General features: G+C 37.5%; 2 protein-coding genes across 2 annotated transcripts in view; both read right to left on the reverse strand.

Annotated features, from left to right (window-relative positions):
• LOC128179448 (macrophage mannose receptor 1-like) overlaps nt 1–16,463 on the reverse strand; it is a 129,452-nt gene that overhangs the window by 49,479 nt on the left and 63,510 nt on the right. The gene's annotated exons all lie outside the window — the stretch shown is intronic.
• On the reverse strand, nt 2,840–6,188 carry LOC128179460 (sentrin-specific protease-like). The gene is made up of 7 exons (XM_052846894.1): nt 6,161–6,188; nt 5,178–5,305; nt 4,805–4,858; nt 4,566–4,640; nt 4,324–4,392; nt 3,978–4,063; nt 2,840–3,103 (listed from the first exon to the last, which is right to left on the reverse strand). Exons 1-7 carry the CDS (start codon nt 6,186–6,188, stop codon nt 2,989–2,991), a joined length of 555 nt encoding a protein of 184 aa, XP_052702854.1. The 3' UTR covers nt 2,840–2,988.

Below are 16,463 nucleotides of genomic sequence, written 5' to 3' on the forward strand. Positions count from 1 at the left end.
TTTAATTTTAAAACTTGCTGACAATTATGAGCAGGGTTAAGTAAGTTTGATTGTTATACTTTCATGTTAAATACTGAAATCTGATTGGTTAAGACGCAGTTAATAATATTTTCTATTACCCTCAGCGTTAGCAACGCACTTAGCAACGGGTAACATTAAAAAATGTTACATGCGCGAAAATTATGCGCGTACGGTTCACTGTAGAATTCACGTTATTCCTATATAAAAGCAGTAAAATTTTCTTAAAAATTAAGACATTCAGTATAACAAAATAAATAGTGCCTGTTTGGGAGGATAACAGTTGAAATTGACACCCCTCGAAAACCATTGTCAACCTCCGCTTCGCGTCGGTTGACAATGGTTTTCTTGGGGTGTCAATTTCAACTGTTACCCTCCCAAACAGGCACTATTGATATAATATACACCACACAAAAACCTATCTTTAGTCAGATCATATTAAAGAGCAAGCACACTCAGACTAAATCAACACCAAATTAAAATATCTTTAGAGCTGATTCTTATTAAAATGTATAATTGCATGATTACTGATGAGAAAATTTAATGTGCATAACTATATTTACTTTTGTTAGCATATGAATTCTATTACATACAGCAAACAATATGTTTCATACATTACCAATAATCTGCAGTTAAAAAAGACAAAAGATCGAATAAAATGATCAACACACGAACACAGGCGATATAATGTTTTCTACTGAACATCCATAGAGAATATGAATACAGTATTGTATAATTAGCAGTTTGTATGTTATTAACCATTGACTTAAAACATTTTGTATTATCTTTTGTACAAATATGATTCCTATTACCTAATATAAATTAATATATAATTCGATATAGTATATTTTGTTCAGTCTACAGCCAATATATATAATAGGAGATAATGGACATGAGCTTATATATAATATTATCAAGGGGTTACAAAAAGGAACAATTGTACTCACTTAAAGGACTCGCACAGCTGCACAGATTACACACTCCTGATCGTAGGCAAAAGTTGCATCTTCTCTAAAAAGGAAATTAGCAGAAATTCATAATTAAGATTTATTTACATTAAGATGGTGAACTTTTAACTTTTTTTTTTATTTTAAAGTAAGTTAATTGAATAAAATAAATTTGATGGTTGCCATCTTATATGCAGAAATGCATTAAGAGAATTAATATAACAAAAATTTAATGCATAGTTTATTAGTGCATATTTACCATATAAAAGGGACCCTTATGGCATTGATGGCAACTCTTTGGTAAAGGCTCTTTAAAATAACAAATTTAAAGAATTTAAAAAGCATTTCATTTTAAAACTCATAACTCTTTTATTTTTCAATAATGAATGCATTTTTAAATTAGATACACATTGTGTAAATGGACATATACAGACAGCTTCAACATTTTAAAGATCAGTTTTCGTTATAGTTTTTGCTCAGGAACAGTATATTAAACAACCTGTAATCCTCTTTCAGATGTGCATCAATTGCTACAACTTTTGATTGGCGATTCCTCTACTCTTTGAATACAAATATATATATGTCGATTTTGTGTCTCATTCAAATTATTTTTTTTTACTGGCAAAAACTTACGCAGTGCTTGGATGATTTCAACGCCTATATTCAGTCTTTCATCCTCAACTTGCAATGGGGCTGTTGTATCTGTATTTCTTATATATCTCTCGAGATACTACATATGAGTTGTCATTCAAAAAAAAAAAAAGGAAAACAAATTACCATTATAAAGGAAGGAAGAGGTGGAGATAGATTCATACCAAATTCTGGAACTGAACTTTATTTATGTAACAACAACTGATTATCAAGTTCTACGACTTATATTAATATCTCTTGTTGGCACGGATGTTAGCGCGAGGGGTCATTGGTGAAGGAAGAAGCTGTATGCCCGGAGAAAACCCACGTCTCCAAGCCGGCTAGAGCCGTACCCTATCACATACAACCACTGTCGATCACGAGGATTAAACTCTTGTCGCAGCGGTGAGAAGCGAGTGTATTGTCCACTAAGCTACTTGGACATCAACATACCAAAATCAATGTGCATGTAATTAAACTTCAGTAAATTTAAGCATTATAGAAAGCAACAGACTTGTAAATTTTTAGGGATGTAAACCATTTCCTTTTAACAGGATACTTGATGGAATGTACCAGTATCTAATACTAAAACGTGTATTAAATTACACAGATGTATATTTTCCAGTTATTTCAAAGTACATATACTTATCAAAAACTTTTCAAACAGAACTTAAATATGCATATGATACACATTTGTACGTCATAACCATGCCATCATCAATACCTGTAAATGTATGCAGTTATTAGTGACCAATCATCAGGTATACAGCTGATGTCACTTATTGTGGTCATTATTTTTGAATGGCTTAAATGATTTCTTTAAGTGAACATCGTTTTTATGGTCCATTATTTTTAAATCACTTTTATTTTATCTAATATACTGTTGCAAAATTGGAAAGGCAGAGATATTTTGCTATCTACATGTACGTCTAAAGTAAATAAATATTTTTATAAATTTGAGAAAAAATTAAAGAATACAGGGTAAACAATCGCTATATGAGATAATATTTGACTAGCGTTCCTATTACAAAGCTGCGAGACGATTGTTTCCATCTTGCATTGATCAAATCATCTGCCTAAACATTAGGAACTGTAAACCATTCTTAATTATTGGTGTATTAATTGATGTCTTTTGTGCTTACATGTATTTGCTAAATGAATTTAATACAGAAAATCATTTTGTTACACTCTATGTATATGCATATATTCATGCATTATGAAAGTGATAAAAAACAGAGTTGCTAACTGTTTAAAAGGGCTTAACTTGGCTCAAGAAAATAACAAGACTGTTATTTACATTCTCAATGAGTACCCGCATACTTAATAAGGGAATTGTAAAAGTAAACAATTATCAAATATTGACCGATTTGACATCCCTAATAATTTTACCAGCCTATTCATATACCTTTAAACAAAAAATCCCACAGGATGTGAAGTCCTGCTGTATGGGGACATCTGAAGAGCTACTTAGCTGCCACTCGCCATAGCCCATGGTTTTCGAGAAAGAGCTACAAAATTCAGTCAAAGATTTAACTACTCTGTCTTTGGTTCTACATTGAACAAAAATGCATTGATGTGGTCTTTATATACATTATAGGAACATGTACAGTTAACTTTCAGCATATCTTACAACTTGTCCTTTTTTTTAATTAAATATATATTAGGGATGTCAAATCGGTCAATTTTTAGTACTCGGTTACTCGGACGTTTTTCCGATCGAGTACCCGGGTACTCGGTAAGAGTGTAAACAAAGATGAACAAGTACATTGATAACTGTAAAACCTTGGTCACTTTTGTAGAAATAAAACCACATGATCTTATGGGGGGTTTCCCCGTAAGTGTGTTTCTCTTGTAAGAATTATGAGCACTTCGTATTTCCAGACCTTTGAAGTCAGTGGCGGCATTTTAGGTCTGTTCAATTTCTCTACTGTGTGCCGATCTTATTTATATAATAGACTATATCAACGATGTTCAGTGAAAACAAATCATTAAAGTAAGCCAAAAATAAGGGTAGAAGACAGCCAAAGGTGAGAAAAGCTAGGTAACAGGTGCTTAGTCACGATAATTACTATATAAACACTGCCACAGGCGATAACGGTCCTTTAGCATATTTAGAGGCGTAAGAAATCCTAATTACTGTATGTACAAGTGCAGTGGACATTTTAAGTTTTAAAACCGATGTTTTAATGCATTATTAAATAAACTTAGAAATATTAAAAAATATACACTCGAGTAACCGAGTACCAATTTTGGTAATCGAGACTCGGACGTTCGATCGAGTACCCGGTTAACCGGGTACTCGTTGACATCCCTAATATATATTCATTCCATGTTGCTATTCATAGTTGACTTTCTTCATATCAATAAACATGATAAACTTACTTTAAATGTTTTGAGTTTAGCCGAAGACTTTTAGTCTTGTGGGGTGGGTCCATAACAACACAACGTCTATGTTGCACATCAAGAACCTGTAACGTATGATCTTTCTGAAAGCAAATCTTAAATGATTGAAGCCTTAGGCTGAACTTTTTTTTTTAAATTCTATAAAATCATTATAATAATAACATCCTTAATAGTATCAATATTTTCTAAATGCTACATCTATGTAGAATAATTTTCAGAATGAAATAGAAAGCAGAGTAATTTTACATACTAAATCACCAAAAATTCATAAATCTATTTTTGACTATTATACTGCTTATTTATTGTTTCCGTGATTTCTACTTACGAAAGTCACCGAGTGGCAACTCTTCTCGTTTACACAGCCTATGACTACATCATAGTCTCTTATGTCCTGCTGTAACACAGAATTCAATACAACATTTGTTACACCTTTAGTCATTGTCAATATTTCAGTTTCATATTACATAAAATGTAAATAAACCTTTCAATACAAAGATAATCAGGTGAGATTTTTGTTAGTAATTACTATTGTGACTATGGTTATCATAAATTTTGTGTGGTATTTACCTTTTTTGACCACCCCATATGGCCTTTCCCCAACATGATAGATGATATGATAGGACTGCTGACACACAGCATCGTCTACAATAATAATACAGTTTTGTTCTAGAAAATAAAAGAGAGCTGATAACACTATACAATCAGAGTGACAAAAATTCCATGCTCTAAGAATTCATTTTTTTCTATCATTTGTTTATTGCAAAGTGAATATATTCCATGTTTCTGTTTTCAAATGTTTATCATACCTGGTTCACCTGATCTGTTTTTTTCTTTATTATGCTTATATATGCATTTATTATCTACAATTTGACAAAACTGAGCATAAATATGAAACCTTCATGATAAATGCTACATTGTGAAATACTATGTAGCAAATTTTCTCTTTATATATTAATAATCTTTTAAAAACAACTAATACACATGCCGTACTTTTCTCCTGATATACCTGTATGGGTCACTCTATATTAGGTGTGCCTTACTCTATCCAATCTACCGGTATGTCATATTTAACAGTCTTATATACAAATACATATGTGTTAACAATATCCATATTCAATAACCGAAATAAATGACAGAATTTCTACTCTAATATCAATTAAAGATAAAACATAAATTTACCTGATCATTCAGTTCTTCTCCAGGTCTAAGTGTAGCAATGTCTGCTACGTACATGGTTAGACCATGCACCAGTCCCATCTTCTCTTCTGTGGACCCCTCCCATTTGGTCCAAATAGCTTGTACTAAATCTTTACCAAACAAATAATAAACAACATATTAACCTCTTATCAATAAATTTACTGCACTATTAACAGCAGCAAAATTGATAAAAGATCATTTATTTTTTCAAGTTTTTGGGCCCAGGATCCAGTCCCCCCAAAAAATAAAATTAGAGTTCTGAAAACCATTGTGAACCTTTGTGAAAAAAATTAATATGATAAACATATATAGTATTTATAAATACTCATTCAAAGTTTAAATTAAGGAAATCATTTATCAAATTACAAAATGTAATGAATCTCAGTAGATCTATACATCTGTGAGAATTTGAGATGCAAGACTTAAGTCTTAATTATAAGAAATATACTAAAAAAAAAAACAACTCGCTAACTTGGTTTCAATCTGGCTGATATAACTGAAATTCAAACTCTAGGGTTTATCTTGTTGATGTTTGTTGTGTGAGTTTATCCCCAAATCTTTAATTGCTTACGACATTGGACATAGGGATCTCCTTTCGCATCTATACGTCAACTATACCACACTAGGTTTATGTTATTATTCATGAGAACGATGAGAACAAATTCGGAATTTAACTATAATTGTTGCATCCATTTAATACCGGTGTATCAAGCCAGCAATGGTAATATTAGCATATTTACAAATTCTAGAAGCTTATTTTTAAGAAAATCGAAAATAATTATTGACAAGCAGCATCAACATTTCAGCGGGGACCAATTATGATGGGATAAGGTAATACTGCGTTTTTCGTGCAGAACAAGTTAGTACTTTGTTTTTGAAATTAGGAAACGCCCGATTTTCAGTTTTACACTCATCAGAGTTAGATACAGTCTCGGAGCGAAACCTACATACCGGTATCAACTTACCGGTGGTCTTGTGTTTCATAAGAGCCATTCTCGCGATCTCAAAGACTGGTCTTATACTTATAGCACCGATACAAGCTGAAGAGAAGGGGAAAAGAAAGTTAATTTACATTCTAATCTTCAATTATAAAAGAGTTCTACCATTGCTCATTAATAACCAACTATTTTGGAACTATTCTCGGGTGACCTGGGGTCCTAGTTGAGCGTACGTTTTATCCTAAATGCCTTTTCTTAATCGGGATCGGGATACACACTTTTCATCAAGTCGTTCTTCGTCGAGTTTGTGTACGGTTATCAACAACGAAACTTTCGCTGTATTATTTTTTTGAAGCGTTCAATTTGGCCGGCGGCCGGTTCTTAGGGAAAACACTGTTTTTTTTAAAGCTCCCATTTCTGTCCTAGGCAGTGAATTTCACAATTTAATATCCAGACATGATGAACATAATGTCAACGCATGGGTTTATCTCTAACAACTGTGAGAGTACAGGAAAAAAAAATATATTTATATATATATATTAAATCGATAGGTTTATACCATGTGGCCATATTGGCCTCAACAAGGGCCTGAACCCCTAACCATATAACCATGCATTTAATTTTTCTCACATAAACATGACTTGTATATGGGCGTATAGAAGAAGATTTTTAAATATTTGATACATTCTTACTGTATGGCCATATTGGCCCCGCCCTAGGGCCTGAACCACTGCCCCAGAGACCATGAGTCAGAGTTTCACAATATAGGTGAAAGACTTCATAATCATGCATTTAGTTTTTCTCAAATAGGTGTAGTGTTTGTGGACTCGTCCATAGCCCGTAGATAGCCCGTGACGTCACTACGCTGGAATATGCGCGAGCGAGGATTCTACCGTCTGAAGCCAGCGAGAGAGGACAAAGGACATGTGCTACACGAGGCGACAGACAGTCCAGCGGCAACCCACGGATAATATCAGTGATAGTGACTGAGAAATACTATATTGGCGCCCAACGTCGGGCCCTGGACTTGCCAGTTATTTCGAGGAATTTTTTTCCCGTAGAGTAAGCCTGTATCGTTTTGTTTATGGAGTTTGCGTAAATCGCGTTGAGGCCGCCATTTCGGGGGCCACCGCGTGGCAGCTTTCCTGTAAGTTTTTGTAAACATTGGGCCAGTTTTAGCTTTGTGTCACTTGCTTTGATTTCTCATCATGTCATTTGAAGAGGCTTTGTTTGCTTTGGGGTTGGATGAGAGATCGCCCCGATTTATGTCTATAATTCATGGTAGGGATGATTTGTCACGGGGTATTAGGCCCGGCTGTGTGTACGGGCCAGATCCCGTAAGTATTGTTAAGCAACCCACATACTTGGACACTACAGGGCATGTTGGGGTAGGCTACATTGCGAGAGCACCCCACATTGATTACATAGGTCCTCCCCATGTTTGGGTTGTGTCTCCTGAATAATTTAGAAGGGGGATGGGTGATACTTTAAATCATGTACGTTTGTCGGCCAAGGGCTTAAGTTCACCAGTTGATGTTGGGGACTTTGTTCCACCTAGTGACTATTTAGGGGTCCCCATGTCGCAATATTCCCATGTGGACCTTAACCCTGGGGAAGCACCTACTGTCAGGGATACTACTTTATGCCCACCTGAACCTCAGGGGCAAACCCCAAATTTGTTGGATTTTGATCCCCTTACTACCCAGGATTCACCCCCCAGTAATCCAATGCCCACCGGGCCTGCACGGCCCGGATGCCAGTCCTCAGATAGTCAACATGTCTATTCACAATGCAAGGGGTTACACCCGAGTCTATGGATGTAGGTCAGGGGCAGCAGTATGATAGACCAGTTCAGGCAGTTGACTTAAAGCACCAGGTTCCACCCACCCAGAACCCCACTGTCCAAGATGCACAGTCTCAGCTCAGTGGTGACCATCGAGATGATCGGTATTCACCAGGCCCGTTTGTTATGGGCGGGTGTATGGATCATCGGCCTGGTATCCTATACCAGTAACTGAGGTCCCCTCCCAACCTTGTCATTTTTGGGGTGAAGGAGGGGGGAGAATGGCACATACATATGAGCCCCCACCACTGAAAGACCTTTTAATGTAAGTCACGCGCGGATTCCCGCAGCGTCTCAATGTCCCTCAGATTACGCGCGGATACCCAGAGCGTATATCCATCCCTCGGAATACTCGTGGAGACCAACAGCAGCCTATGGTTTACTTGGAGATGTGCAGACCCCTGCAGCGCGCTACAATCTCCAAGAGTTTGTTGCACCGCCCACCAGCTACCACTATCCGACAGCCTGGGGCAGGCCGTGGTATAAGGATCTGCATTTTGATGGGAGATCCAGGTGGAAGCCATTCCTGCACAAGTTTGTTAGATTGTCACGAAGCCAGCGCTGGACAGAGACTGAGCAACACGACCAGTTCTGCTTCTTCCTGGAAGGAACCGCTAGTGAGTACTACACTCTGTTACTGGAGACCAGCCCTGATTTGCGCTTCGCCGACATCCTGAGGAAGTTTGACAAGCGCTTTGGCTCAGCAGCACCTGATTTGGCCCACCAGCTCAACTTCCAGTCTGCAGTCCAAAACAGTGGTGAGGCAGTGGTCAGACCGAGTACTGAAGTTGGCCACTCGCCCCTTCCCCCTGCTACCGGATGTTCACACTCGGGCTATACCCCGCCTGTGTTACGGGGCAGAGGACCGGGAGGCAGGCCTGTATGCCCTGGATGGCCAGCCCAAGACCGTCGATGAGGCTGTAGACCGGATGCAGTTCTACCGGCATTCCCGACGGGGCAGAACCCCATGCAATATCTACCATGCAGTGAGGAGTTTGGTTGTAGGTGAGGAGTCGAGTAAAAGAGATGGGAAAGCCGAGAGTCAGATACGGGAGTTGAAAAGCAGAGTGCAGCATCTTAAGAAGACCCTAAAGGAAGTCCTTGATTCGGTCCAGCTTGGGGTCCCGACGACTTGTTTCCCTAGATGGCAACCTGGCCCAACGACAAGTCAGTGTTTTAGATACTGAAAGACTGGGCATTTCCGGAAGGATTGTCCTGCTATCCTTAGAAGGAGGACGGAAGGAAGCGCTGGAGATGTTGTGGATCACTCCCTGCGTAGCCGTGGTGCCTGTCAAGGAGTTGCAGATGTAGAGACCAAGACTTGCAATCGAGCGCCCAGCGGGCAGCTTCGCACTGTGTGCTTACTAACCCATGATGAGAAGACCAGTTTGAGTAAGCACCCTGCAGATGACTCATGTGTTGTGGAGAAGGATGCGGAGAAGGATGCCCCTTGTCCCAGCATAAGGCGCAGGAGAAAGCGTGGTAGGCGTAGGGTGCAACGCAGGAGACCAAACTTTCTGAAGTCCTTCTCAACGGAGCCTGATGTCCCTGAAGAGGAAGTTACTCCAGTGGACAGTAATTGTCGGCTGCAAGTGCTGTGCAGCAAGGTGATTCCTACGGAATCCAAGTGCCTTGAGGCCAAGGACAAGGATGACAGTGGGAGACTCTTGGGGGCCGTCTCGGATGATCTGTTTGTCATGACAGCTCGCACTTCCAGGACAGCCGAGCTAAATATACCAGGAAGCAGTCTTGAGAAAGCGGTTGAGGATGTCCATGTTCCTGCAACTAGGAATTCCCTTGCTAGGGAGTCAGTTGGAAGAGGACAGCCTTTGGGAGCAGCACCAAACTTGGGGTATTTCTCTTCTGGTGTCCAGACTAGGGTGACAGATGCACGGGAGATGCCGTCATCGCCATCTTGATTGTGCAGGGCGTGTCTCGTTGATCAGACATAGTAGAGCTGCTCTCCCCGGACTGGACCTGAAACCTGGAAGAACGACTTGGACTGTCCCTGGATTACCCTGTTTGTGTGTGGAGGTCTTTGTCATTTGGACGGGCCCTGCTCTAGTGTCTTAGTATCCCGGCTGTTGCCGGGATTGGTGTTACCGCAGGTGAGACTCCGTTCCCTGGAAGTTATCCCGGCTGTTGCTGGGATGGCGTTCCCACGCCCCTCGTTATTCGGTGGTCCCGTTGGTACAAGACGTGGACCTACTCCCCTCAAGGAAAACGGGGGGGGGGGGATGTAGTGTTTGCAAACTCGTTCCCAGTACGGGCTATCTAATAGCCCGTGACGTCACTACGCGGGAATCTGCGCGAGCGAGAATTCTACCGTCTGCAGCCAGCGAGAGAGGACATAGGACATGTGCTACACGAGGCGACAAGCAGTCCAGCGGAAACCCACGGATAATATCAGTGATAGTGACTAAGAAATACTATATAGGTATGGGGTAGAAAAGACGATTTTTAGGACCTTCAATGGCCAGAACAACGGGCTTACAATTAAATTCTGCGTGATATTACTTTTTAGAGTAAGTCCCAATTGTATTGTCACTGATAATCTGTTGAAGCCTCCTGCATAAAAAAGCTGGTACTTTTCATAGACAATATAGCTTTAGTACTATTGTAAATAGTCATCTAGGTCGGAGCGTGTCAAAGCATTAGTTTGGTCCTTAATGTTAGTTGCTTTGAAGCACAATATTCAGCTTAAAGCTGACCACATACCAAACAAACTTAAAGAGCTGACTTTATTTCCCGCCAAAAGTTGGACACTTTCAGGAACCTGGCACCTGCAGCAGACATAGCCTCAGCCCATTCCAGAGTAATTCCAGACCTTGCTTTTTTTAGTGCACCCATGTCTGTAAACACAAGCAAGGCATACAGGGTAGGTATCTAAGCTTTTGAGCAGTTTTTGCCAATGGTTGTCACTGGTTTGGTTGGGCCACTACCAGACACCCAAATAAACATGTTTATCGCACATCTATCAATAAAACGCTACAAACACTCGACTGCAAAATCATACATTGCAGCGATAAGCCTCAAAAGTATGTGTACTTTATATGATCCCACACAAATTGTTGTGACCCAAAAGTAACTCTAGGGTATGAAAATATCCATCAATACAGCAGACACACGCTTTTATATTTTAAACACCATTACTCCAGACCTTCAAATTGTTTTTTGATTTAGCAATTAGAAACTCTATAAGGCGACCTTCTCCCTTGCATTCCATGCATTACTTAGGATAGGGGAAATTGCTATATCTAAGGGTAATTCATGAAAACCAAAGTCTTATATCAAGACGTTTTGCTATTTACTTGTTTACTTACGGTAAAAATTAAAAGCTTCATAACCGATCAGTGGGGAAGGGCAATGCCATTGCCAGTTAATGCATCTCATGGAATAACGTGCCCAATAAAAGCCATGCTGGAGTTCTTGCAAGTGCGGCCAGTTATAACGGGGCCATTATTTTGTCATTTCTCGGGGAAAACCTTAACAGTGTAGTGTAGTCCTAGCTAAGGTATTGGCAAAGTCATCCATTGATGGTTAGTTGCACTCCTTTCGGAGAGGAGCAACTACTGCCTAAGCTATTCTGGGTGAAACACAACAAGTCATCCAATAGGAAGGTAGATGGCAATCTAATGCCTATCGCACATATACTAGTATTCTTTAATGATAAGTTTTTTGGGGCCAAGTCATATCCAACATTCTGATTTGTAGTAACTAGAGAATTAGCGTTTTGTGCACATAGGTGTCATTAATGTGTGGCTCATAGGATCATCCACAGTCAAGAGAGCAAGCATAGGGTCCAGGTAACAATAAAGGGGGGCTTAAACCTTTTATAAAAACTATAATAAGATGGCAAAGCCCTTAACCCGTTAATTCCCAAGCTTCAAGAGCTCCGACGAATGACCCGAATTTATTAATCATACACTGCGGAGCAAACAGTTTGGGGCTCATTGATTAAAAGCCATTGTTAGAAAAGCTCAAAGCCGCACTGGAACAAATAGCCAAGCTTTTCACACGTGCTAAAATGCTAAAAAAGCTAAATCTAAACCTGCTCCCTAGGTTCAATTGGAGGTATACTGAAGACATTAGGGCTATGGAGGACTCGAGAAAAAGAGTCAACAGAAAAGCAATATCGTTGGTTACACCATGGGTGGGAGTTTTATTAAACACACTCAATTCGACGTTGAGGACCCAAATAAAAATTGTTTTGTGATGACGGTGTTCTCTTTTCAAAAAGGGAAACATGCATTGCTAGATAACTTTTAAAAAGGTTATCAAAGTTGAGGGGAGAGATAAAAAATTGAGCGAGTTCAGGCATCTGTGACCAACTGTGTTGAGGTACTGCCGCCGTCACTAATTCTTTGGTCTTTCCATTGTGGCGGCTGCTTTTCCGTAAATGCATGTTATAGACTTGCATCAGACAACAGATATGTTTGGCCATTGCAAGTGGCATGTTTCGACCGCATCTCAACACACAAAAGGAAGAGTCGACACATATTCTACGCTCGTACATGTAACACGTCATGTTGCACATTTTAAGTCTGGAAACTAAACCTTTTGTCCATTTACTTGTAATTCAACGTTCCTTATATCATTTATATGGCTTCAGTAATGTTAAAATAATCATTATAACGTTAATGCACTTGGGTTTACCCAGTGTATAAATAACGTCATAATGACATCATATTTGCTCATTGATGACGTCATGATTACGTCATATTTGACTTGATTACGTAATGTTTCATTATTGCTTGTTTTTTGCTTGCTTGCTTTTGTTGCAGGCGGCCCTGCGGTAGCCCCCGAATATCACCGCAGCCAGAATCGCTAAATAACTTTTATTTAATCAACTTGGTTTTCATGTTATTTGTAAGGTATTTGGGATAAACTTTTATATGTGTTTCCTCATCAAATGAACGTATAAGGATATGACTGAAAATCCAGTGTGGAAGAGGCCAATTCATAATTGTCAATCACAATATCATAACGCCTTGACAGTGGTTGACTTCTTAGGTAATTTAACTTTTTTATAATATAATGATGGAAATTCTTTAGATGTATATTGGTACAATGGTACAAAAGTATTTAGAAAGCCAAAGTACAAAAAATCAAAAATATATTGAATTTGAAATATATGTATCAAAGGCTTTGAGTGAGACACATCATTGAACCCTTGACAGAAAACCCAGAGGGGACTATATGTATTTTCCGTCTCCAGTTTAATAAAAGAGCTATTATTACTCGAAGCTATATGATAAAGAACATGTAACTTCATTACTTTATTTAATATCATTTAGAAGGGACAAAACTGCTGTACTAGGTGGCTTTATTCACTAATTAAAGGGAGTATCTGGGGTTTCTTTATTCCTTTTAAATGATACCTTTTAAAAATAAGTAAAACAGAAAGGATAAAGCAATTAACTGACCATTTTGAAGAGCAGATCATACCAAGTGCAACAGTCCTGGGAATCGCTTTAGGGTTCATCCACTGTGGTGTTAAGTTGTGTTCATGTAAGCAGAACTATTACTGTATTGGAAGATTTTTAACTTTTCACTCAGCTGCAATGTCCTTGGGCATTTCATCATAATATCTACCTTAGGGCCATTCAAATCAGATACAAAAATTGCTCCCTTACAAATAATACTTTGAAAATTTAATTAGATTAAATTTAAATTTGCAAATTAATATTTATTTGCAAATTAATTTAATTTCAAGTAAATACACGTGCAAACCAAAAAAATACAATTCAATCCCATTATTGATGTAAGACTTATTAAGACAATTAAATGCATAAACATATATATATATATATATATATATATATACATATATATATATATATATATATATATATATATATATATATATATTTATATATATATATATATATATATATATAATATATATATATATATTCTGTTTTGATGAAATGGTCAATATTATTTTGTCTTTTGAGGACGACACCGCAGACGAGTTTTCATCTTCAGTCAATGTAAGGCAGATGTTATTACTTTGTTTGCCATAAACTCTGGCCATTTACTCCAACATCTCCTACCATAGCATTTCATTTTGAGCTGATGAACTGGTACTATGAACTTCTGTCGGAAGGTCACTTCGCCTCAAAAGTTTTTGTGTTGGCTTATTAACACGGCAGACCAAACATGAGAAAGGCTACACAAATAGACATGCCATTGATTTAAAAATGGCAAAAAATTCTGACTTATACAAAAAAAAAATAGGTTGCCAGTTGTAAATCTGTTTACTTTCATCAAATACAGTCCAACTTGTATTAAGCAGTCACCTGCGGGAGGCACCCAAAGTGACCTCTTAACAGAGGTGACCTTTGAATAGAGACTTGTGAATTTGCCAACATCAAATCCTTTATTAAAACAATTATCACAATGAAACAATAATGTATCAAAATGATAGATAAAGTAATTAATTAAATGTTGTTTTTTATAGTATCTATTATATTTACAAATAAATACAAATACATAGCAATGCGTTGTGCATGTAATTTTTATATTTTTTAAAATTAATGAAAAAAGTCATCACGTGGTAAAACCTTGTCGCTGACATTTTCACACTTATAACACTAACTATTTTCATGAGTACCGAATATATATAAAACAACCACTTTAATACAAATCAACAATCAAGTTTTTAACCGACCGTATCTGAAATTAAAATCAAGCAATTTTCTCTTGCCTCGCCGCGGACATTTTTGACACCTTTTCCATTTATGTACTGTAAATTCCTAATTAAACGCGAGGAATTTATATCTGCGTAAAATCGCGAGAAGCATCCCTCGCGGATTTAAAAACCTCGCAATTATTTTCTGAGAGTTGATAATTATAAGAAATAAGGATAAATGTTCCGCGTTCGCGATTTTATATTCTCGCCATTTGATACAAAACAGCGGGATCGCGTAATTAAGTACTCGCGTAATATAAGGAATTTACAGTATATAAAACAAACATTGTTAATACATATTTAAACAATTCACTTGATTCGCATTCGTATCTGATCTGCCAATTATGTATTATAAATACATCGATTAATTTGGTTACTCTCGCCTCAAGCGTATTATTATTGTTTACATTTACCCAACATTCTGAAGCCATGTTTAAAATCCCCGGGTGTAAATCATGTGACCGACCAAAATGGCCGCCTAATGCAAGTCGACTGTACAGTTTCGGATCAAAATACGATGACCGCTGACCGCGTTAGACAGGTGAACGCTCTTTAGAGGGCGATTTTTCATCGGGAGGAAATAAAATGACCGCATACGAAAGGTGACTGCTTAATAGGGGTGGCCGCTACGGCAGTTTTGACTGTAATTCTTAATGAGCTAAATTCATAGACTAGAGTCAAAGAATAAAGTTGGAACTTGCAACAGATCCTTAAATTCACGTAATCCATAGCTTTAAAAAAATATTGTAACTTATATATATAAGTATTTTATCTAAGCCAAAAATAACTATATCACACAATATTTCTTTTTTAAATTACAGATTATAAATGTGTACAAAGATCTGATCTCATTCCAATCAAGTTCATATTCCTGTGAACTTTTTAAAACCATTTTAACCTTTGACTTTCAGTAGGACGTAACTTCTTGTTTCTATATCTGCGTCAAACCAAGTTAAAAATGGCTCGGTTTCAAGAGAAATATGCACCGATTGCCTTGTCTTAGCTTAAAAGCCAAACAAACTTCAAAGCTCTTGTTAAAATGGTTTTACATTGCTTTTTATTTTTTATATTAACGTTTGAGAAAGGCAAATTGTTCATAACTATTGATATGACCGTATTTTTATACGATGAGCGCATGCAGTCATCGTTGTGCCATCCTGAAAAAGTTCACACTGAATTGAATGTTTTGCTATATTTGAGATTTATGTAAGGAAATATATTTGCAAATGTGAATGTTTAAACGATAAAATGCTTTCTTTTGGTGATTCATGCGGGATATGAAAGTTTTGACATCGCAGAAAAATACATTACCCCGCTTACATAACCCGCGTTAGTGGGTTATGCAAATTCTTCCTCAAATGATCGCTACCTTCATAACCCAACCGAATCATCAAAAAAGCATTTTTATGTTTAAATTATAATCTGCCTTTGATTTATTAAATAAATTGTAATAAATTGATCGTAAAAAATAAAAATTATGTTAATCAGTACATTAGCTTAAAGAAAGAGCCAAAACGTCTCCAATGGAAATTTGACGTATAGCCCGTGATTTTCTTAGGTCGCTGTAGGTTTCAAAAAATCGATATAAACGTCGATAGAGGTAATCATTTTCGGTGGGTGTAAATATATATATATGTTTGCCTACTGTATTAAAAATTAAACTTATACTACACAGTACACTGAATTTGAATTAATATGTCATATACAACAATGATTTTCCTGTAAAGGACTTCAGAACATTTGTCTGGTTCCCATGTAGTCTTTGGGAATGTTGTAACCGACCCACTTCACCG

The sequence above is a fragment of the Crassostrea angulata genome, chromosome 4 (assembly GCF_025612915.1).
Source record: "Crassostrea angulata isolate pt1a10 chromosome 4, ASM2561291v2, whole genome shotgun sequence".
NCBI classification, from domain to species: Eukaryota; Metazoa; Mollusca; class Bivalvia; order Ostreida; family Ostreidae; genus Magallana; species Magallana angulata.

Excerpts from the sequence above, each read along its gene's own strand:
- LOC128179460 (XM_052846894.1), bottom strand. The coding sequence starts at position 6,188 with ATGGCTCTTATGAAACACAAGACCACCG. Across the intron at positions 4,859-5,177 it reads GAGAAGAACTGAATGATCAG|ATAATAAATGCATATATAAG; the intron begins GTAAATTTATGT and ends GTCAAATTGTAG. Across the intron at positions 4,064-4,323 it reads GTTGCCACTCGGTGACTTTC|GTTCTTGATGTGCAACATAG; the intron begins GTAAGTAGAAAT and ends CATACGTTACAG.